This window comes from Engystomops pustulosus, chromosome 5, assembly GCF_040894005.1.
Source record: "Engystomops pustulosus chromosome 5, aEngPut4.maternal, whole genome shotgun sequence".
Lineage (NCBI taxonomy): Eukaryota > Metazoa > Chordata > Amphibia > Anura > Leptodactylidae > Engystomops > Engystomops pustulosus.
In genome coordinates, this window is record NC_092415.1 from 47,426,968 (window position 1) to 47,449,625 (window position 22,658).

The following is a 22,658-nucleotide window of genomic DNA, read 5'->3' on the forward strand; positions in this document are numbered from 1 at the left end:
TAAAGGACATCTATAACCAGGATGAAGGACTGTATGCAAATAGACCTGAGGGGCTCCAGGTTCCATTAACACCTGTGGCACCTGGAGCCCCTCAGGCTAATTTGCATACAGTCCTAGTGGTAGATGCCCTTTAATTATAGCCCTCGCTCATGGGTAGTTTTTTTGGGTGTCAGCTGTGTTATATCTTCTTCATGATTTTAAACAAATATCATTTGCGATGATGCTACTATTTTATGCATCACATTTTCATGTATAATTCAATTTCTCCTGAATCTTTTCAAATGACATAACATTTACTTCTAAACCCCCAAATCTTGCAAAGAACTTAACAAAAATCTTAAAAGAACTGGGTGGTCACCATGCACATATCGGGGGTAATTTTTCAGATCATCTATGCCAGAAAATTGGTGGAGAAGCCCTAAAATAATTCCAAATGTTAGCAATCAGCCGGGACTTGTGATTATTTCTCCCTGTACGCCAGCTTCATGGCAAAGGGACATGGGGGGTAGTAAGGGGGGACGGGGCTAGTGGCAGAGTGAGCAGCACAAGCTCTTTTTATTTTAATAATGATTGTATTTATGATGGCAAAAGAAAACCCTTAAAGCAGACTACCAGTTACTTCTAATACCATGATTAAGCTAACACACAAGCGAAATGCGTAGGTTTTTCCTGAGATGCCATGTTTCCCTATGCACTTTGCCATATTACATGTTTTTACTGGAATTGAATAAAGAAAGAAAACTTCATACAACTTTAACCTCCTGAAGCGCTGGCCATGAATATAAATTAATTTTTCCGGCTGCAGGTAATTTATGAAGACATATCCAACACATGGGAAATTGGCCCTTTTTGTGGTTTTATATTGATTCTCCTGGTGACAGATTCCCTTTCTGAAGGATCAGAGACTTACTCTTCCACTGGTCAACCCTCTCAGTGGCAATCTGAGTGGCAAAGCTGTTCTGTCTGTTCTGTTATGTGCAGTAGGTCCGACTTTGGAGCTGAGATCGCGCAGCCACATGGAGAAGATGTCTGGGTAAGAAGGTCAAAGAGGCTACTATGACGTGGAGTAGCCGCAATGTGTAGCCTCAGCTCCGGCTACTCCACGCACCAGTAGCCTCTTTAAAAAATTTGCATATTACCCTGATTAAAGATTAGCAAGGAGAGAGGGGAGTAAAGGATTAGCCCTAAAAACCTCTATCCTTACATGCACATACCACCCGATCTAACTTAATAGTTAGATCCGTAGTGGTAGGTTTTCTTTAACCCCTTAACGGGCTGAGCCCTCTCCATAGCCGGTCTTTGCTGCATATTGCCGTGTTATCCCGTTGATCGCTGCCAGCAAATAGCTGGTGCATGGGCTCCCCGTGACATCATCGGGTGTGGCGATCGGTCGCCATAACAGCCTCGGGTCTTCCGAAGAAAGTTTAAAAGTTGACTTTAGAAGGAAGGAGGCCATGGATTACAAATATAAGAAGATTATCACAGTCACAGCGCCTGGATCAACAAGGAAGTGTCCCTGGTTTATTTAATGGTAGACAACCTTTGTGTTGTGTGACAAACTTTATTAGGTATAACAAATCTGCCCCCTGCTCCCAGATGACACAACTGCTGACACCGCCGGGTCACTGTATAACTAGGCAGCTATTGTAGGAGAGTTCCAGCACTGGGAGCACTGCGCCAGCTGCTCTATGTGCTCCCCCGGAGATGACTCTGCCAGTCACTGCGTGCGCTCTGCGCTGCCTACGTGTTATTACCGCCGCCTCCTCCTGACCCGGATGTAGTGCTGCCTGTGGCCCCCAGGGGGCGCTGTGCCGGTGCACACACACTGTACAGCGCAGGCCGCTGTGTAGCATGAGCCCGTGACGTCATATCTCCAGCAGACGCCGCCAGAGCCCTCCGGCCGCCGCTGCACGCAGACATGGCGCCTATGGGTATCCGCCTCTCCCCGCTGGGGATCGGGGTGTTCTGCCTGCTCGGCCTGGGGGTGCTCTACCATGTGTACTCGGGCTTCCTCACCATGCACTTGCCCTTCCTCCGGGAGCGAGCGGGGGACATGGTGGACCTGAGGGAGCTGCTGGCGGTGGCGGTGCAGGCGGCGGAGCTGGGAGGGAAGGAGGTGAAGGCGGTGCGGGAGAGCAGCACCAACCTACAGGTGAACTCCAAGGGCAAGACCCGGGAGGGGGCGGACGATAAGATGACCCGCGGGGACCTGCTCTCCAACAAGAAGATGGCCAACCTCATCAAGAGCAACTTCCCGGGCGTGCAGGTGCGTGACGTCATGGCTCTGGCGTGACGTATGGGCCTTGCTGTGTGAGAGCAGTGATATATATTACACAGCTGGCATCACATTGTGCCATGTTCTGTTCAGTGCACAACCAGCTGTGTCACTGCCATGGTTTATTATACAGGTGTGTGATGTCACATATGAAGGCGATGATGTCACATCACGGTCTGACGCTGTTCCTGGACAGTATTAGTTCAGCTATGGCCATTGAATGTTATCAAAATGGTAACACTGGAAAAAGCCTCTCTTACCACAAAAATTATGCCGTCACATGGCCCCAATAACCAAAAAGCAAAAATTTTATAGCCTACAAAAGGGGCCAATGAGAGAAGTAAATCCTGCAGGGCGCTCCTTCCCACATGTGGGGGGTTTCTGCACTCAAGAGAAATAGGGTTTTAAGATGGGTTTTCTCTATCTTTTGTAAATGTGTAAATTTTAGTGCTAAATGAATGTATAACAGACAAAATTTGACCATCCTCAATTTCACCGCCATTTTGATTTAATTACTAAGAAGATCTCAAGGGGTTAACAATTTTCCTAAAAGCTCTTTCTGATAGTTTGAGGGGTGCAGATTTGAAAATGGGTTCATTATGCAGGGGGATTTTAATGCTAAATATTTAAAATTTCGTTAAAAACAGTATTTATCCTGAAAATCCAGCAAAGCGATACTTGATTTGTAAGCCGTGTGACATCAAAATAAATTATCCAGACATTACATTTCCCATGTCTACTTTTCAAAAATCATGAAAATGTTATTCAGCCTGTTATTTGCCTGAAAACGCGATGATTTGAAGTTTTTTTTTTTTGGCAAATTTTTACACAAAATTCATAATTTCCTTTTTTTTTGTAAATAAATGCAAAACTTATCAGCCAAAATCAGCAAGTCAGAATCCCAAAAAAAAAAAAAAACTAGCTGCGTCCTTAAGGAGTTCATCTCGCGTAGATCATTTTGAGTCTGAAATGATGGTTTGTTTTTTGCAGGATGAGTTGACATTTCCATTGGTACTATATTTGGGCACATACTACTGTACATGATCTCTTCTTATTCAATTGTTTTGGGACAAAAAACTAAATATTTTTAGGATGTTCCCTGTGTGGGTGTCTGTAGGTAATCCCTAAAACCTGTGCATTGCCAGTCACTATGCATACAGGGGTCCACTGGCCTGGCAGGAATGACCCCTCTTTCCTTATAACCACTTCAATGCTATGGATGCAATTTTCTGGAGCATTTAAGAAGTTGAACAGCTGTGATGAGTCAATGAGGACGTGTCACCAAGTATAAAGTGTCAAATAACATATCTGGTATCATTGCTCATGGTCCACCTATATAAAAGATCCTGATACATGGGACCATATATTTTGAATAGGGGAAACTTTAAAAAAAAAACAACTGATAAATGATGTACGTCTTCAGCATTATTTACTTTATATTCGGTCCTAAGAGGTTGTTCCATATTTTCAAGAACTTCGAAATTGTACAAGTTTGAGATCTCTCTCCCCTGTAGTAGCAATGGACCCACATACACCACCTCCTATGTCAATGATGGCCAACCTTTTGGAAATAGTGCCCAAAGTACAACCAAAACCCACTTATGTCGCAAAGTGCCAACATGACAATTTAAACAGTAACTTATTGATCCCTGCTGTATCACAGGTTTCAATCGTATTGACATCATGAGTTCACCAATACAATAAAAGATGGAGAAATTTGGATTGTAACTTCCTTCCAGGGTCCTCCAAAGAGGAAGAATCAGGGTTCCCAGAGTAGGCGCTCCAACAATAATCTGTCTATCCACACCTTCTCGTTCCTGCTGTAACCCTGGCATCCAAGGATGTCACTGTCTTGGGGTGATGGCCTGGGTGCCCACAGAAAGGGCTCCGAGTGCCACCTCTGGCACCCGTGCTATAGGTTCGCCACCGCTGTCCTATGTGGTGTAGTTTTGTGATTAAATTTGCATCCTTTTGAAAACTCTCACTTGATAGATGATAGATGTTGCACGGTGTTGTACACTCTGTGGTGTATTTTTTTTCCGCCATTGTATGACTTTAGAGTTTTTTCCGCTAAAAAAAGCCAGCCAAAAACAATGTTTGCACAAAAATTTGCGACAATTATACACCAAGAAGCTAATAATCTCCAAGCGGATGTTGCAAGTGGATTGAAACGGGTCATAGCATTGAATGCTTAGGGGAATCAATTTCTAGAGGAATTAAGCCAATATTTCCCAGACTTCTAATAAAACAAACTGAATTTCGTGGTCTCCTTAAAAAGTGAAGCGATGACCATATATAAGAGATTTGAGGAAGATACGTTTGGAAAGAGGATTGTTGGGCTGATGGCATAAAATATAATCTAGTTTCATTCTTCCACAAAGTTTGATCTGCAAATATGAACATGACTTAGGAATGATGACTGATGGAAAAGGCGTACTAAGTGTTCAGTAAACTTGTTGGAACAGGATGACTGCATCTGCTATTCCAGCCTTGCACAAGACCATATATAAACTATTTGTAGTGGAAGCCAGGACATCTTCTTAAAGGGCTATGCCCATCCGAGATACAGTATTTATGGCGCATCTAACTGCACAATAACGGACCAGAAGCCCCTACAGATTCTGTAGCTCTGGATTACATGACAAGTATATGACAAATGAATGGAAAACCAGAGCTTGGAAAATTTCAGTTCTTTGCTTTATAATATACTTTATTAGAGAGAACTTTTATTTCTTCCACTTGCACAGTTCTTCACATGCCGTCTGTCAGCTTAGACTGAAGTTCTTCCCTTTGCAAGGGGAAGGGGAGCAGTGAGTCACAGCAGCTATATCTCTACCCTCTAGCTCAGAGTGTACCTCAAACTAGAGACACAGACCGGAAAGATGAGAACCTTTTAGGGTGATTTGGGACTCCATAAGAGCATGCAGTTGGTTCAGGTTCCCAAATGCCCCTTTTTGAGTTCTCTTAATGTTCGCTATAAGAAAAATAAAGTAAAACTTTATTTAACTAGTGATGAGTCTCATAAGGCACATCAAACACTGCGCAGGTGCCAAGAGCTCCGGGCTGTGGTAAGTATAGAAGGTTTTTTATTTTTTTTTTTTCTTGTTTAGAGTGGGCACAGATGGAAAAACTAATAGGCGGTTTGGAACACTGAACCACCAGTCCATAAGGACCTGTAGTTCGTTTAGTGTCCCAAATCGCCCTCACAGGTTCCCTTTTTGAAACATTTGTTTCGATAAATGATCAAACCATGTAAGTGTTGATGGTTTGTCTGTTTTTCAATTGCTGAAAAAAGGCCACCCCCCCCTGAGAACTAGCCAGGGTCGGTCTTTCCACCGTCCTAGTGGCCACAAAAAATAAATAATTGGGGACACATTTTCTCTTAAGTACGTTTTTGGCCATAATAGAAGATCAAAATGCCTGAAGTTGCTGGAATCTAGTAGACACAATGGATAAAATAAAATGGGAACTTTCTAAAGAGGGAGCTTTATAAGTGAGGAGAGCTAGATAAACTTTTCAGTGTAGTTGATCTTTCCATGTACTGTTATTACTCCGAATTGCTGGTAACTTTTGGTTTGTTATTCTTCAGGTAAATTCTGAGGAGCATCTTGGTGACGATGACAAGGAGGTGATAAACTGGGATCATACCATACCTAGTGAAATAACAGACATTGTGACAAGTCCAAAACTGGTCCCTTCAGACAGTATCACTATATGGATAGATCCATTGGATGCAACACAAGAGTATACAGGTATGTGTTATTTCTAAAGCCTGGGTGTTTAACCCCTTGCTCCCTTCTTTTCAAAAGCCAGAATATTTTTTATTTTTTGCATCTACAGATAGGAAAGTGTATTTCTTAGTGGCACTATTAACTATTCCACCTAATATACTGGGTATCTGAAAAAAGTTTCAAATGCAGCCAAATTGCTGGAAATACTCATATGCAACACTTTTGTATCTTTATCACTCCCAATCACTGTATCAAACTTGATACAATCCCTTTAAGGGTACATTCAGACGGCTGTCTATGGGGATATACACTCACCGGCCACTTTATTAGGTACACCATGCTAGTAACGGGTTGGACCCCCTTTTGCCTTCAGAACTGCCTCAATTCTTCGTGGCATAGATTCAACAAGGTTCTGGAAGCATTCCTCAGAGATTTTGGTCCATATTGACATGATGGCATCACACAGTTGCCGCAGATTTGTCGGCTGCACATCCATGATGCGAATCTCCCGTTCCACCACATCCCAAAGATGTTCTATTGGATTGAGATCTGGTGACTGTGGAGGCCATTTGAGTACAGTGAACTCATTGTCATGTTCAAGAAACCAGTCTGAGATGATTCCAGCTTTATGACATGGCGCATTATCCTGCTGAAAGTAGCCATCAGATGTTGGGTACATTGTGGTCATAAAGGGATGGACATGGTCAGCAACAATACTCAGGTAGGCTGTGGCGTTGCAACGATGCTCAATTGGTACCAAGGGGCCCAAAGAGTGCCAAGAAAATATTACCCACACCATGACACCACCACCACCAGCCTGAACCATTGATACAAGGCAGGATGGATCCATGCTTTCATGTTGTTGACGCCAAATTCTGACCCTACCATCCGAATGTCGCAGCAGAAATCAAGTCTCATCAGACCAGGCAACGTTTTTCCAATCTTCTACTGTCCAATTTCGATGAGCTTGTGCAAATTGTAGCCTCAGTTTCCTGTTCTTAGCTGAAAGGAGTGGCACCCGGTGTGGTCTTCTGCTGCTGTAGCCCATCTGCCTCAAAGTTCAACGTACTGTGCGTTCAGAGATGCTCTTCTGCCTACCTTGGTTGTAACGGGTGGCGATTTGAGTCACGGTTGCCTTTCTATCAGCTCGATACAGTCTGCCCATTCTCCTCTAACCTCTGGCATCAACAAGGCATTTCTGCCCACAGAACTGCCGCTCACTGGATGTTTTTTCTTTTTCGGACCATTCTCTGTAAACACTAGAGATGGTTGTGCGTGAAAATCCCAGTAGATCAGCAGTTTCTGAAATACTCAGACCAGCCCTTCTGGCACCAACAACCATGCCACGTTCAAAGGCACTCAAATCACCTTTCTTCCCCATACTGATGCTCGGTTTGAACTGCAGGAGATTGTCTTGACCATGTCTACATGCCTAAATGCACTGAGTTGCCGCCATGTGATTGGCTGATTAGAAATTAAGTGTTAACGACCAGTTGGACAGGTGTACCTAATAAAGTGGCCGGTGAGTGTATATATGGGGCCGCTAATACACCCCCATAGACTCCTCCATAGACGGTTATGGCAGCCCGGCGGCGGTACGGTGCCACACGTGTGGCACTGTTCCGCGCCCTACACGGGGAAAAGATAGAGCATGCTCTATCTTTCCCCGTGTGTGCGACCGTGCGCCGCTGTTCTCTATGGCGGGGGGAGCGGTCACCTCCTCTCCAGCGCACAGGTGTATGCCCGGCTGTCGAATGTACCCCAAGTTGAATTATTTTCTTATTTTTTTTTTTTTTTTTTTACTTAGAGTATAAGAGCTACTTTTTGTACACAATTTTAAATCTTTATTTTCTTGTGGCTGGATCTATTATGCTGAGCACTGTAAATTCAGAATGCAGGGGCTAGAATAAGATGCACTACCTACCGTATATAGTGGAGCACAAGCACAGTTTTTCACCATAATTTTTGTGGTGAATAAACCCCACTTAGCTTGTAGTTGAGTATATAAATTATATAAAGTTAGTACTTGCCTCGGCGCTCCCTCTTCCCTCTCGGCTTCCTGTGTAACAGCGAGGTCAGAGCCGGTTCCATGCCCTCTGCCTGCACACGCACTATGGCGAGGCAGTCTTGCTGCCTGATGACATCATAGTGTGTGCGGACAGGGACCGGTCTCTACCCTGTTGTTACACAGGAATCTTAGAGGGAAGAGGAGCATTAGGGAGTGCTGCACATAAGCACTACATTTACATTATGTAACAAGGAATTGCAGCTGGGTGTTTCATTGGTAGGCGGGGAGAGGCTGTGCCCAATGTATTTCCCACCCTAGGCTTATACTCGAGTCAATACGTGTTTACTTTTTTTGTGGTAAAGTTATGCGCCTCAGCTTATATTTGAGTATATATTCCTAAAACATAATAAACTTTATTTAAAACCATTTTTTCACAACGCTATATTCTTATTTGTATATTTGGTACAAGTTGTTCAAGTTGCAGTTTGTATTATCATTTTGGAAATGTTTGACACGCTTTACTATGTAAAGGTGGCCTCATTGTGGGGTTACGGAAGTATTGATGAGGTGGCTGAGCTGCTGTGATTACTAGGTTCCTTATGCAGTATTGGATATGGCAAAATCTATCCACTATGTATTGCAGTGCCAAGAGGGCTTGTTTTTCATTTGAGATTTTTTTTTTTCCCCCAGAAAATCTTGTTAATTATGTAACTACCATGGTGTGTGTTGCTGTGAATGGAAAACCGATTATAGGTGTAATACATAAACCTTTCACAGGATATACTGGTGAGTACTTAAGTTTTTGTGTTTGCTTTTTATACACTATTACATATTGCAGTTTCTTGTATAATTGTTAAGCTACTGTAAGAAGAGTAAGAAGAACACAGGGTTCAAATATACACATTGCATGTGCCAGAAAGAGTCCTGATTATTTTCCTGCAGAAGAAAACGGGCATAATCTAGGACCAACAGGACTGGCATCATCGGGTCACAAAATCTAAGGACGGGTTCCCTTTTACTTAATATTTTCACCTTTTTTGTTACTTTTAAACATGGCAGAATTAATCAGAAGATGCAGATTTCTCTACTCTATCCTTTAATGCATCAAAATAAAAATTTTCAGTACTAGCAGAGCTATTGGAGAAGAGTCAGAAGAATACAACAATGGAAAAGGTAATGGTTTGACCACTGAACCTCTGCAATATAAAGAAGTGTATTCTGCTGACTAAGGGAACCTAAACCTAGTGAACCTGACTTTCACCTTCTAAACTTTTATTTCAGCCTTTAATTTTTCTACAGGCCAAAAGGGGGTGTCCGAAGTTTAAGTTATAACCAGCTGATTGGGGAGGGTCCGATTGTTGGGACCCCCAGCGATCAAGAGAACAGGGATTCCTGTCTCACTAATCGGAAGTAGCCAGGTGCCATGGCACTCCATTCACGATCAGCTCTTTATAAACTTCGGTCAGGAGAGGAGGATGGAGCTCTTGTAAGCTTTCTAGTCCTTTGACTAGATACACATGGATCATATGGATTCACCATCAGTTGTCTTAGTTATCTCTTGTTTTACCCCCTTTTTTTCATTGGGCTTGAGTGGCAAGAAACCTAATAGTCTAGCGGCTGTCCTCCTATACTGTGTGTTGTCCAGAGATCTGGATACCTTTAAAAATGGGAAGGAGCATCTGTTGTCTGTAAATGGATGTGCTGCCCAGTTACTGACATTTTTGCCTCTTCTGTTTTGAATTTATAGATATTTGGTGCTACATACATGTGGCTTGTGTTATTCTAATACAGAGAATTTATTCTTGTTTTTTTCCTTCCTTATTTTCTTTTCAAGCGTGGGCTATGGTGGACAGTGGCTCAAATATAAAGAAACGGGATTCTTACAATAAGAAAACTCCGACTATCATTGTTTCCCGAAGCCATGCTGGGGAAGTGAAAGAAGTGACCCTTCGGACTTTTGGAAACGAGACTAAAATTATATCTGCTGGGGGATCAGGTATGTACAGTTGTAAACAATGCTAGCTGAAAACTTTGACTGTGATTTCAATTGTGAATGCAAGTCTTATTTTAGATCATTTGGACAATCCTTTTAAAGGAGTTTAGATATGTAACTTTTTGGTCTGTCCCTGATCCACAAGGAATGAAAGCCTCACCAATATCTGAACCAACATCTGGAAATAGCCATAGGAACCTACAAAAAAAAGTTTTAAAGCTAAATAATGCATGCTATTACTTTTGAAGTAATCACTGGTGGGTTAAATTGTGTAAAGAGAAGTGACCACCCTACTACCATTTATAGCAGTCGCGCATTAACCCCTTTAACCCCTAATGCATTTTTAATGTCTTAATAATTAAAAAAATAATAATAAAACTTGCTATATTCTGACACTTGAAACTTTTTCATACTTAAGTGTACGGAGATTAAGATATCATTCATTGTGGGATGGGATGATTTTTTTTTTTAATTATATCATTTGGACAATTGTGCAACATTTTAAACACTTACTTAACCCCTTGCTGCAATCCAACATAATAGTATGTCAGCGTGTGGCAAAGAGTATATGAAGAGGGTTCATGGGTTTCCATACAGACCTAGCGTTAACACATTCTGCAAAGTTGCCATCTTGGCTGTGATCGTTGCTTCCCATAAAATCATCAGTGCCCATCCATAACAGCCTGTAAGACCCCAGTATTTGTCATTTCTGCACCTCTGTTAGAATATGCCATAATGGTGTATACGACTATACTTCAGGTAGGATTGATTAGACCTCCTTAGGGTTAAAGTACCCTCAAATTTTTTTTTATAAATAACAAAATTAACATTGAAAAAAACCCTAAAACTTTCAAATCTCCCCCTTTCCTTACAACTAGTATAAAATAAACTATGAAAATAAAAAAACAGGTCGTACAGTCCAAATAGTGTCAATGGAGTCGTCATCATGTCCTGAAAAGATGAAACCTTACACCAGTCCACATGCCAAAGTATGAAAAGGTTATTGTTAGAATATGCCAAAAATTAAGAATTTATTTTCTGTACAAAACGTTTCAAGTTTTAAAATTTGGGTTCCCCATAATCGCCCCTGTTACAAAAGCATTTTTTGTCAAGTTCATTAGGAATTTTTTTTTTCTGCTTCTCTGTACGCGACATGGAAAAAAGTCCTTATTATATTTATATTTTATATGCGTTTTAGGGAAAGGGGGTGAGTTTCAAATTTTCTTTAAATTTTTTTTCAGATTTTATATTTATATTATTATTATTATTATTATTATTTTTTTTTTTTTGGTTATAGTCTCCCTTGGGTACTTGACCACCCACCTAACAAGCCAACTTCCACTATCGGTAACTGCACCGACTGCTGGCAGTTATCAGCGGGTGTCAGATGTATAATACAGCAGACACCTGCCTCGTATGGAGAGGGTTCAGCCGTTAGCCCTCTTCATACTCCCTTGACAACCAACAGACTTTCACCCAAGGGTCCAGCGTAACATTTCTGGGGACATCCTCCCCCGTTCTTGTGCTTGAGAGAGGAGGTGGTTCCCCCAAATGTCGCAACAAATAGTTACACACAATACACTTGGCAGAAAAGTCTGTTCTCTGCACTTTCTATGGATTCTATATGGACTTCAGTCTAAGGATTTGGTTAATATATACAATTTTATTTATTCAATATTTCAAGGAATTGATGTGAGGTGCGTTTTTTGTTTGTGTGTGGGTTACATTTCTTTTATATTTGTTTTACAGGGTACAAGGTACTTTCACTTCTTGATGTGCCTGGCAAAGACCAAGAAGCTGCTGATGTTTATGTCCATGTCACCTACATCAAGAAGTGGGACATTTGTGCTGGCAATGCTATCCTGAGGGCACTTGGTGGCCAGATGACTACACTTCAAGGAGAAGATATCATATACACAGGATCGGAGGCAAACGAAGGTGGGCTTCTTGCAAGCATCGGTTTGGACCACAACTCCCTTGTTGAGAAATTAGCCTTAAAAGTTGCTTCCAAATAAAAATTTGTGTGTGTATATACATCATTACAACACTCTACATACATGTGTTTACAAGAACTGGAATGTCATGGCACAGTCTTGATGCATTTCCGTGCATAGACGTCTGAAGACTTGATATTAAAGTATTTTTCTGCTGTATAAGACTGAACCTTGGAGACCCAAATGAGCGCATCCGATTTGATTGGCTGTTCTGATACAATGTAGACTATTGGGAATGCCCGGGGACTCTCCAGGATTCATAGAGGGACTCTGAAATCTTATTTTACATAAAAGAACATTGCATTGTTTCCACTCCTGACTCTGTATAATGGTATTATAATAATAAGCATTGTGCCTTTTTCTTCATGTCACACAACAAGATCAATTTCTATTTAATTTATGTGAACTCCTTCTTTTTTTTTTTTTTTTTTTTTTTTTAAATTTTCTTGTGTTTGCCAGACAGCAGAGATTCTGATCATGTAATCAGTTTTAAAGGTTTTTACTAAGTTATTAAAGGCCGTCTATTGGCTTTTTTTTCTTGCTGGTTGGCTAAACCCAGATAATGGATAAGAGATCCGGTTGCCTTGATGAAGAGCCTTGTTACAGAATTGATATAAGCTGAAAGTAATTGTTAGTCTACATGCACACAAAAGTGCATTTTGGACTTGTGCTAGCTTTTTTTTTTTTTTTGGCTGACTCTCGTCCCCATGTATTCCTATGGGCTCAGGCACAGGGCCGTGGTCTCTATGCCCTTAAGTGTAAGCCGACAGCTCAGGCAACAAATTATAGAGCAACACGATTTGACCAAACACGCCAGTAATTTAAAACACTCGGGTACAGGGTACGGGTAACATCGAATTACCAACGTGTTTTGAGCACCACCGTGCTCAAAATGCTACAGTGATAGTTACTGGTACCCTGTACCTGGGCTTTTGTATGTTTTATGGATTGATTTAATATTTGAAAATTATGAAATCAAACTACTGGAGCATCTGGTGCTGGATCGATTTGTTGTTTTGCTGCATTATCTTTTTCTGTAGCACACACTCCCGTAATATTGGTGAGCTGAACTTTGGTCTAAAATTATAGAGCAGGTTCTTTTCTTGCCTGTGTTTTCAGCTTGGACAGTCCTATCCTGCTGTCATCGACCCACGACCACTGTGGCCTGTGATGCAGGTAGCCTTTGACTGGTTATTGTTCCCTGACCCAACGTTGTGCTGCACTATATCTATTGACCTTGATTGATATCATCTATATTGTCGGATAGAAGATTTCTGAAAAAGTTTGTTTTATGTGATCCCAGACCCAGCGCTTGTCCAGTGCTTTTTGTGCTCTTATACTGCACATGATTTTGGGAGCACACTAAGTGGTACCTGTGCCCACAGAAGGGAATGTGTAAGGTTTCCATTATGTATTTGACCGACCACACAGGAGGTGTCTGTTCAGGTCGAAGGGATGATGCTTGGAAGGGGTGAACCAGTTAAATGCCTTGTCGGTGCTGGCTCCCAATTTGTATCCATGGACGGAAATACACGAAAAACTCTCATGTAGAATGCAAAGGTAAGTTTTATCACTGCCCAATTCAATAGGGGGAAAAGAGATGACGGAATCCATTCAAAGAACAGTAAGGGTACTACTATCCGCCAGCTGGGAGCATGCAGAATTCAGGCGCACTACAGAGGTTTTATTTTTTTGTAATGGCCTTGTGCTTTCTAACTAAAGAACAATAGACACAGTCGAGGTGAAGCTGTTAATAATATGTGAAATACTTATGGTTTTCCAGCATTCTGCATTTGTTTTCTGTCCTCTGCTCACTTTTCTGGCTGCTGTTGTATTATTTTTTTTTTTTGGTGTTTATTTATGCTTTTGTTTTTCTATGCAGATTATATTAGATTGTATTCCTGCAAAAAAAGGATGATTTAATTTTTGGTGAGAATCAAATAAAAATTCTGACATTTTGTGGGATTATTTGAACAGTGGAAACATTGTTTTGCTGGTGTGTGTTTTTTTTCCTGTACAGAGTGTCTGCATTTTACAATGTGCTAAGACACACATCGGTGGTCAAGCAAAAGCTGAACAAATTTTTAATTACAGGCGGTCCCTGGGTTACATACAAGATAGAGTTCATAGGTTTGTTCTTAAGTTGAATTTGTATGCAAGTTGAAACTGTATATTTTATAATTGTAGAACCAGGCAAAACATTTTTTTCCCCCAGTGACAATTGAAGTTCCAAAATTTTTTGCTGTAATAGGACCAAGGATTATCAATAAAACATCACTACAGACACCTTACAGCTGATCATTGCAGTCTGGGACTATAGTAAAGCATCCGGAGAGCTTCCCCTGAGGTCACAGTGGGCAGAGGAGTCAGTCTTTAACTAATGGTTGTCTGTAAGTCAGGTGTCCTTAAGTAGGGGACCGCCTGTACTCTAGGTACAGAGACTTTATTCTGTCTAATGTGCCGCACCCTGCCCATAAACCTGTCTGGGCCCGTGACTGGAGTCCCAGTATTCCCCATGATGGAAGCCCTGGTTGCATAAACAGATCTTTGGTGCTGACCATAGAGAGCATTTTAGAAGCTTGGGTACACAGTCGGTGCATTGTGACCGGTGCCACCATAATAGTAGCCTTCATAGCTGCCTCATGATCCTAATCCCTGCCTACTGTCAATGGAAGGAGTGACAGGAGAGAGCTTCACTAAAATTTCCATGGAGTTACATTGTTAGCCATGCTCAAGATGCTGGCATATAGAGATGGATCTTTTAAGAGGCCTTTCTATATAGGACTAAATTGTAATCTTTTACTTTTTTCTTTTGAAGAATATAATTAATATCACTTATTCCTGTGGATGTGCTGTTAAAATCCTTTACAACATATTATACTACACAAAGTATTGGAATTGAATTCCAAATGATGTAACCCTAGACTGATCATTATGTAATATGTTTGGTTATGTTATTGTTTCTGTGTTACAGGTCTTGTTATATTACTGTTTTTATGAACTGGACGTCACATCATTAAAAATTAAACCATTGGGGAGGCCGCACTCTACAGCCCATGGTCCTGTGATAGTTGTAAAAATATGCAATATGGTGTAGTAGAATTATAGGGGAAACTAATATGCATCAGGGGCCCCACAAAATTCCTCACATGGAGAAAGGGATAAGGGAAGGGCATTGAACAGTGGCACTGTAAAGCAATGCGTGAGCATGGTTACAAAATATATGGTTAAAGGGGTATTCCGGGAATATGAACCTCTGATACAAAACCCATGATGATAAATTCATTTTTGTAAAAGAAAACGCAATGTCATTAGTTGTGATTTTATGATTCATAAAATGTATGGCCTCTCTAAAGTATGCAGTGTTGTCACCAAGATGGCCGTCACGGGAAAATACAAGTCCCATGATCCTATAGTTCTCAGTAACTCATCATCCCTCTTATGCTCTGCTCCCAGTGATGTCACAGACTGTCCTGCTCTGTTACCATAGTAATGATGTGTAACTGCCATCACTGCACATTACAGCACTGAGATCGCGTCTCGCCACAACACTGGTCATTCTGGATGTACTGCAACCAACTATGGCCAAACATAGTGATGATCACATGACCTGCCCAAGCAGATGTGGGACATGTGACCAGCGGCCATCTCCTGTCCTGTGTCGTCTCTGGCCGGAGGAAATCAACGGACTGATTAAAGGGGGCGGGTAGCATTTTAATTCTCCATTACAAAGTATGGCCACAGCATAAGGAGAGCAAAATTTTCAATAACTAATTTACATATTAGCTTATATTTTGAGTACCCATTTGTATATGAATTATACTAATTCCTGGAATACTCCTTTAAATTTCTCTTTATCAGCTTTATTACATATGCCACAAGTAAATATAACAATTTCTAATGTGACAGCTTGAAATATTTCTTATTGCATTTTGGCCTTTTCTTTTTTTTTCCCCCAGTCCCTAGAATTCAGTAATCCAGTAATTCCTTGGGAGCCCCATGCCAGGCAGCTGCCGTGAGCACCAGCAGTTTAGCTTTCAGTTTCTGTAACTTGTAACAATGTTGCTTTCAGTTACCTACACTAGTTTTATGACTATATAGCAATCACATGGATTTCCTAAAGACAAAGCATAATTTTCAGCTATTGTACCGCAGTTCTTGTTACATTTTTCTCCCTGTATACCATGGTTAAAAATAGGCTTCATGTACTTGAACGTTTTAGTACTTGAACCACCTATGTATTCATTGAATACTTTACTTCAGATATCGTCCATCAACAATTTCAGTTATCGTGTAACAACAAGACCAGTTTTTCCTATATTCTGCGTGAAATGTGGGTGGATTTTGCAAATGTGAATTCAAATTATGGTTGGAAATTCCAAAAGTGGCCCACTATATTGGAAAGTGCATCTGACTACACTTTTCTGTACAGGGATTTTTGCACATGGTACAATTTTGCCATTGGAAAATCTATGGAGAGATAATCAGCCAGTAGAATCCTCATTACTTGAACAGAACCTGGAAGCTGCGACCTGCACTTGAAATTTCTTACAAACTATTGTCGTGTCTCTTGTCCACGTAATTGCTGTAAAGTATGCTGTAAGTGTTGTTAACTGTAGCTTAGGTATATTGCAGCCTCAAAAGTCATGTACTGAAATAGAAATTAAAAGCTCCGAAATCAGAAAAAATAGATTATGAAAAAATGCATTAAAATACTTTGTATTTATTTTACTAACCTGACCTATTACTGCCGGACCTATTTACTTTCCACTACACCTAACTAATAAGCCAACTATCCGAGGAAACTAAAATATCTGTAGAAACTCAAATATAAGGAATGTGACAGGATCATCGGGGATGAATAAGAAAATTGTGAAATGGTTGGTCCGGATGTGTCCTGACTCCACTGATAGGGGAGTGGTTATATCCCGAGTCCTTCTGTCTGGGGGTCATGTGACCAGCACCTCCTTGTGGTGATCCCTGAATTTCAACAGGGTAAATACAGTATAGGTGACCCATATAAGTGACTCTGTTAAAATTTGAGATTAGTGGCCAACCTTGTTAAGCTGTGCCAGACATTAGAGCCAGGAGATATTGTGTAGATCAATATATTTATGGATACCACTGTATCCTCTAATTCAGCAGCAGCATAATAGAGGAAATAAAGGAGTTATTGATTTATTCTTCTTAAAATAATTTTAACATGTGGCAGACTTATTCAACCCCTCCGTAAGAGAACACTGAATGCTACTGATATTTTGGACTTTTATTCAAAACTAGTGAAAGTTGATTTGAATATTTAGTCATTTATCCTAAGAGTGAAAATTCTAGTAACAGTGCCGATGTATATTTGTTTTAAAGGGTATAATAATGCATGTGGTCACTCTCCTTCCACAACTGATACCACAAGAGGGCAGAAGAATATAAGCTTTAACAAATAGCAAGCGATTTCTAGCTTTCTATGAAAACATAAAGAATGCATAGTAAAGTGAGTGTTAATTTACACAATTCTCATGAATATATATGAAATACAATACATTTTATACCTAGATTATTGCATTGCAGGAACATCATTTAAAGACGGTGTGTGTGACAGTCACGTAGCATATGTATTATTAATATATAAAAGAGCAGAGAGCGAAGACATGACTTGTTGTCTCGGCTTGACAAAAAATGTTTATAAGGCCTGGGAGGGGGGGGGGGGAGTCAGTAGTCGGACAGACAAAAAGCGGCATGGCAGTGATGGGCGCTGAAGTGACAGAGAATGTAAGGATACATTTTTGCCTGGGCTACCCCTTTAAGTTTAATAAAGCTTTATTATAACAAAATAGTAACATCCGGTGTACTAGCTTACAGCACGTTGAAATCAACGAATTGAGTGATAGTTGCAAAAAGTAGCACCGACAATCAACAATTAAACATGACTTCGGAGCACATAAAATATATGAGAGAAAGCAACATTGGGCGGAACCCGCCGTAAGCATGCATCCCACTCTCCACTCAAATGTGTACAAACTCTCAAAAGAAAAACTAACACGTAACCAAAGTAAGTTTAGAATCCAGAATCATACATCCAACATACACATCCATACCAACTCACAAGACAAGACACTTAGACAAAAGACAAACTGGGGAGGGGGATAGGTGGTAGAGCATCTCATCAAATGGCAGCAGATTACAGTCCACTTATCCACTGAGCAAACTGGGGGAATCCCTAAAGGAGACCCACGGTAGCCATTGCAGGTGAAATTGGTATGACATGCCTCATTGCCATAACAAAGTGCCTCAAAAGCCCCAATCTGACTTTCTTATAAGAGCCAGAATACATTGAGAGAAGAGCGATAGCCGGACTGCATGGGGTGGAGGAAAATGTCTATCATGAAGCACAAGAACCTCCTTCCACAAATCCTTAACTCCAGGGCACTCCCACCAAATGTGGAGCATCAACCCCTCCTCCACCCCACATCTCCAGTACCTATCAGTCACTGAGGCGTAAAACCTGTGTAAAACGGATGGAGTTCTATACCATTGCGACAAAATCTTGTAACTTGTCTCGAACAGGATATCGAAGCTTTATGGATGAACGCCAAGGATCTTGACCACTCCTCCTTCGGGTATACCTGCTGACACTCTCTCTCCCAGGCCTCCTGGTATCTAGTCTTGCTATCCCCTTGACATTTCCCCAGCAGCAACCCATAGACCGCTGTAATTAAATATGCAGCAGGAGCGGGCGTGTCACACCATTCTTCAAAAGTAGTTAGATCTCTAGTAAGGTCCCCCCGTGGTGCCAGGGACTTGCAGAAACTATGAAGCTGATGCAGACAGAGCCATCTACTGTCCCTAGGCATATTTTGTGGCAGTATGTCACCGACAGATTGAAGATTCCCTGAAGACACCACATGGCAGACCTGGATTACTGGGCTATCCGGAACGGTAAGGAATAAAGGGTCTGTCAAACCCAGTGGAAATTCTGGGTTATAGGATAATGTTGAGAGCGGCCCACAACGAGAAGAGATCATTCCCCTACGGATCACCCCATACTTGCAAGATTGTGTTAAAAAAAGGGGATAAACACAGTCACACTGAATGTGGCCCGGGCGGAATCCACAAGGCTATTAGAATAGGGGAGAAGTTGCTTGCCATCTCAATTTCAGCAAGTTAAGGACACAAGAAAGCGCCATAGCAAAGTGGTACAGGGCAAAGTCCGGAAGACCCACTTAGGCCTTGTAAGGGTAGAAGAAGACAACTGTGGTCTCAATGTCCCCCATATGAACTGCATGGCCAAGGAACACAATTTACGCAAGTAGGAACAGGGAACCGCCCACAGGATTGTTTGGAAAACATACTGTACAACATTTTGGGGAGGATATCCATTTTCAAAGCTGGCAACCCCTTTAAAAAGAGCCTTTCATACTGCTTATACAGTCCTATCAATATGCAGTATATGACACAGCAGGAGAAGCTGAGTAGATTGATGTGATATTTTTGAGGGAATGTTTCCGTAAAACTTGTATTTTATATTTATAACATAATGTTTATTGAAGGTTTTTTGAAGTTTTAAATACAACAAAAGCGGATGGAGACCCCTAACATAGAGATCACCTCAGTCTATGGTTACAAAGTAAAAATTTGCTAAGAGACAAAAGGGGAGGAAGGAAAGATTGAGGGGGGGGGGGAGAACAATGGGAGAAAACAACAAAGAGGTTAACGACATTTACAGTATGCAGAATTACATTAAGAAAGACACTGATCACGTTATGAATAACTAACCCAAAACCCGAGATACAGATTTATATATTTTGTACGCATTTGTATTAAGAAGAGGTGGGAGTAGAAAGACCCGATATCCCAACCATTTTTCCCAATATCTGCTAAAGGTAGAGGTTGGGCCAATTCTCGCAGCCACCAGATGTTCTAATACACAATTATTTTGGATCTCATTTATAATAGCAGAAACTTTTGGAATCCTATCGGTTTTCCACATTCAAGCTAAACTTATTCTTGCAACTGTGAGGATATGGTAGCGTGAATAGAAACACTTTACATACCGGATTTCTTACCCCTTGCCAAAATGGGTTTCATTTACTGCATGAGCACAATATATGTAGTAAAGTGCATTTCTCCAGTTTGCAACACCATCACAATGGGGATGAGGTTGGATATATCTTTTAGAGCTTGTAAGGGGTTAAATACCACCTATACATAATTTTTTGCAAAGCTTCCAGGTGATTTATGCAGTGGGAGGATTTGTTATTGGTCATTCAGGCTTTCTGCCATTGTTCAAAGTGTTTTGTATGCCCATGAAATGCCATTCTGATATTTAGCTGAAACGTTTAGCAAATAATTGAACCACGGTGGAGGATGTAGGTTTGAGTGCACATAGTAAGTGCCCTAGTTGAAGATATTTAGAAAAATCTATCTCTGGGTATAGAGAATTCTGTGACCAACTCATTAAAGAGAACCCGTCATGCAAAATAACCCCCCTAAACTAAATATATTTTCATAAACTGCCATTAGAGAGCATTGCCTCTATCCCTTCATTGCCCCTCTACATGCCTGTAAACCTAAGCAATGAGGTCCTAAAGCTGTATGCAAATGACCTGTGAAATGTCCAATGAAGCATTAGCATATTTAAGCTGTCCACTCTATTCATGAGTGGGAGGCACAGCCACACCCCAGTGCTTGACTGACAGCCTGTGTAATGGAGTGAGGCTGTATAATGATGTGCTTCCTGGTGCTGGCGCCCCCTGCAGCCTGTGTGTGCATGTGTGTGTTTAGGAGAGATACAGCAGCTCCAGGCAGCCATGTTACAGCAGAACATGTCAGATTCATGTGTAGCTGATGTCTGTGTCTGTCACCTGTATATTAGGAGGATGCAGCATGTCAGCAGATGCAGCAGACACATTAGCCATGCTTTACTATACATTACACAGACATGAGCAGGGGGAGGAGAGGGGAGGGGTAACAGGGGTGACATCACTGCCTCTGACCATGTGACCCGCCTCATTTACATGATAAAAAATAGATGATTTTGCAATGAATAATGTATGAAATAACTAGATAAAGGCTGGGATGGGATCCTTGTGAGCTGCTCCAACAGGTAGAGGTGACAGGACAAGTGACACAGACCTGATGACAGGTGTCCTTTAAAGGCTCTCAGTTGCTCTACAAGACTTAGTCCACTTTGGGTCGACTGTGATAAATCAGAGTCCGGAATTAAGTAGTTAACTACTGGGATTGGCATTTACTTAACATGTGAAAGCGTGTACTTCTATGTTGTGCACCCACGAGATAGGTAAGTTTGTATACGACTTTATCTCTTGTGAGATCCTGGCAGGTCCCCTAGCCAATATTGAGATCCGTGTTCAATAAGGAAATAAGAAGGGAGTTAGAAGGGGTGTCAGCTGTTTTACCAGGTTTGGGAAGGGTAATAACTAGTACTTGTAGATGGAAATAGAAAGATGACAAATGGCAAAAGTACAAAAAAAAATTTCGGTATGACTTTTTGTCGAAAAAACTAGAACATTTTTTTCTTTCACATTTTTCCAAACAATTGAATTTTTACCACCCAAAAACCTGACCAATCAGCAAAATTATATTACTAATATAAACTACAATGAGTCATGAGAAAAAAATCTCAAAATCAGTTTGATAAGTTAAAGTGTTTAAAAGTGATTACAATACGAAGAGACGCTGGTCAAATTTAAAAAAATAAAAAATAAAATAAAAAACGGGCTGAGCCTTAATCTGCAAACTGGCTGCGTCCGTAAGGGGTTAATAGGGTATATACATGGACACAGTGATTGCACCACCAGCAGAATGGTGACTGTAGCTTTGGAGTATAATAAAGACTGTAACTCAGAATCAGTACAGGTAAGTAATGCAAATAAGTTTTCCATGGGATAAGGAAAACCACGCCTCTATTAGCTACATTACAAAGCAGCTCCCTTGACATCAAGCATGACCTACAAGAAGCCTTATGACATGATGTGGGATTAAAACCAAACCAGTATATATTCCAGAAGGTACATTTATTCCCAACTGTAGACAGCACTGTTTCGACCTGGATGGGTCTCTTCAATGCAGCATATGGAGCTGGTTTGGCTGAGTGAGAGCCTTTTCACTAGGGTTAGGAAACGAGTTCTCCTTACGGAGACTGCCAATTAGGGCCACCATGTAGGCAATGCAGAGACTTATACCCATGGATTCAGCCAAGGGAATTTGGGGAAAATATGCAAATAAGTTTTCCAGGATAGGATAAGGAAAACCATGCCTTTTTTTGCTACCTTGTAGGGCAGCTCCCTTGACATAGGAATCTGACATGGGATTAAAACCAAACCAGTATATCTATTCCAGAAGGAACAGATTCCCAACTGTGGACAGTACTAATTTATGTACACAGTGACCCCACCAGCAGTCTTCATGTAGCTCTCCCTTCACAACCCCCCACCCTACAGGTAATATGTTTCATCAGAGAAGTCTCTTTAATTTGTTCTTCTCCCTGCTATACTGGTACTTCTTCCAGTCACGACATGTCTGCAAATTTAGCATCGCAAAAATTTTAACATCTTCATAACACAAATTTAATACACTTCTGTACTGTCGCCAATGTAGTAATGGTGCTCCCAAAGTAGCCAATATAGTCTCATGGACTCCA

The 22,658-nt window shown here is 41.1% G+C and overlaps 1 protein-coding gene across 1 annotated transcript; it reads left to right on the forward strand.

The window, feature by feature from the left end:
* The first annotated feature begins 1,771 nt into the window (after positions 1 to 1,771).
* Positions 1,772 to 13,959, forward strand: BPNT2 (3'(2'), 5'-bisphosphate nucleotidase 2). The gene is made up of 5 exons (XM_072151876.1): positions 1,772 to 2,266; positions 5,865 to 6,027; positions 8,705 to 8,800; positions 9,849 to 10,010; positions 11,757 to 13,959. Exons 1-5 carry the CDS (start codon positions 1,919 to 1,921, stop codon positions 12,020 to 12,022), a joined length of 1,035 nt encoding a protein of 344 aa, XP_072007977.1. The 5' UTR covers positions 1,772 to 1,918; the 3' UTR covers positions 12,023 to 13,959.
* Positions 13,960 to 22,658: the final 8,699 nt, after the last annotated feature.

Bases quoted from the DNA above. Each gene is read 5' to 3' on its own strand.
- BPNT2 (XM_072151876.1), top strand. From the start codon at position 1,919: ATGGCGCCTATGGGTATCCGCCTCTCCCCGCTGGGGATCGGGGTGTTC. The intron at 2,267-5,864 runs GTGCGTGACGTC...GTTATTCTTCAG, and splicing joins GCAACTTCCCGGGCGTGCAG to GTAAATTCTGAGGAGCATCT. The intron at 8,801-9,848 runs GTGAGTACTTAA...TTTCTTTTCAAG, and splicing joins ACCTTTCACAGGATATACTG to CGTGGGCTATGGTGGACAGT.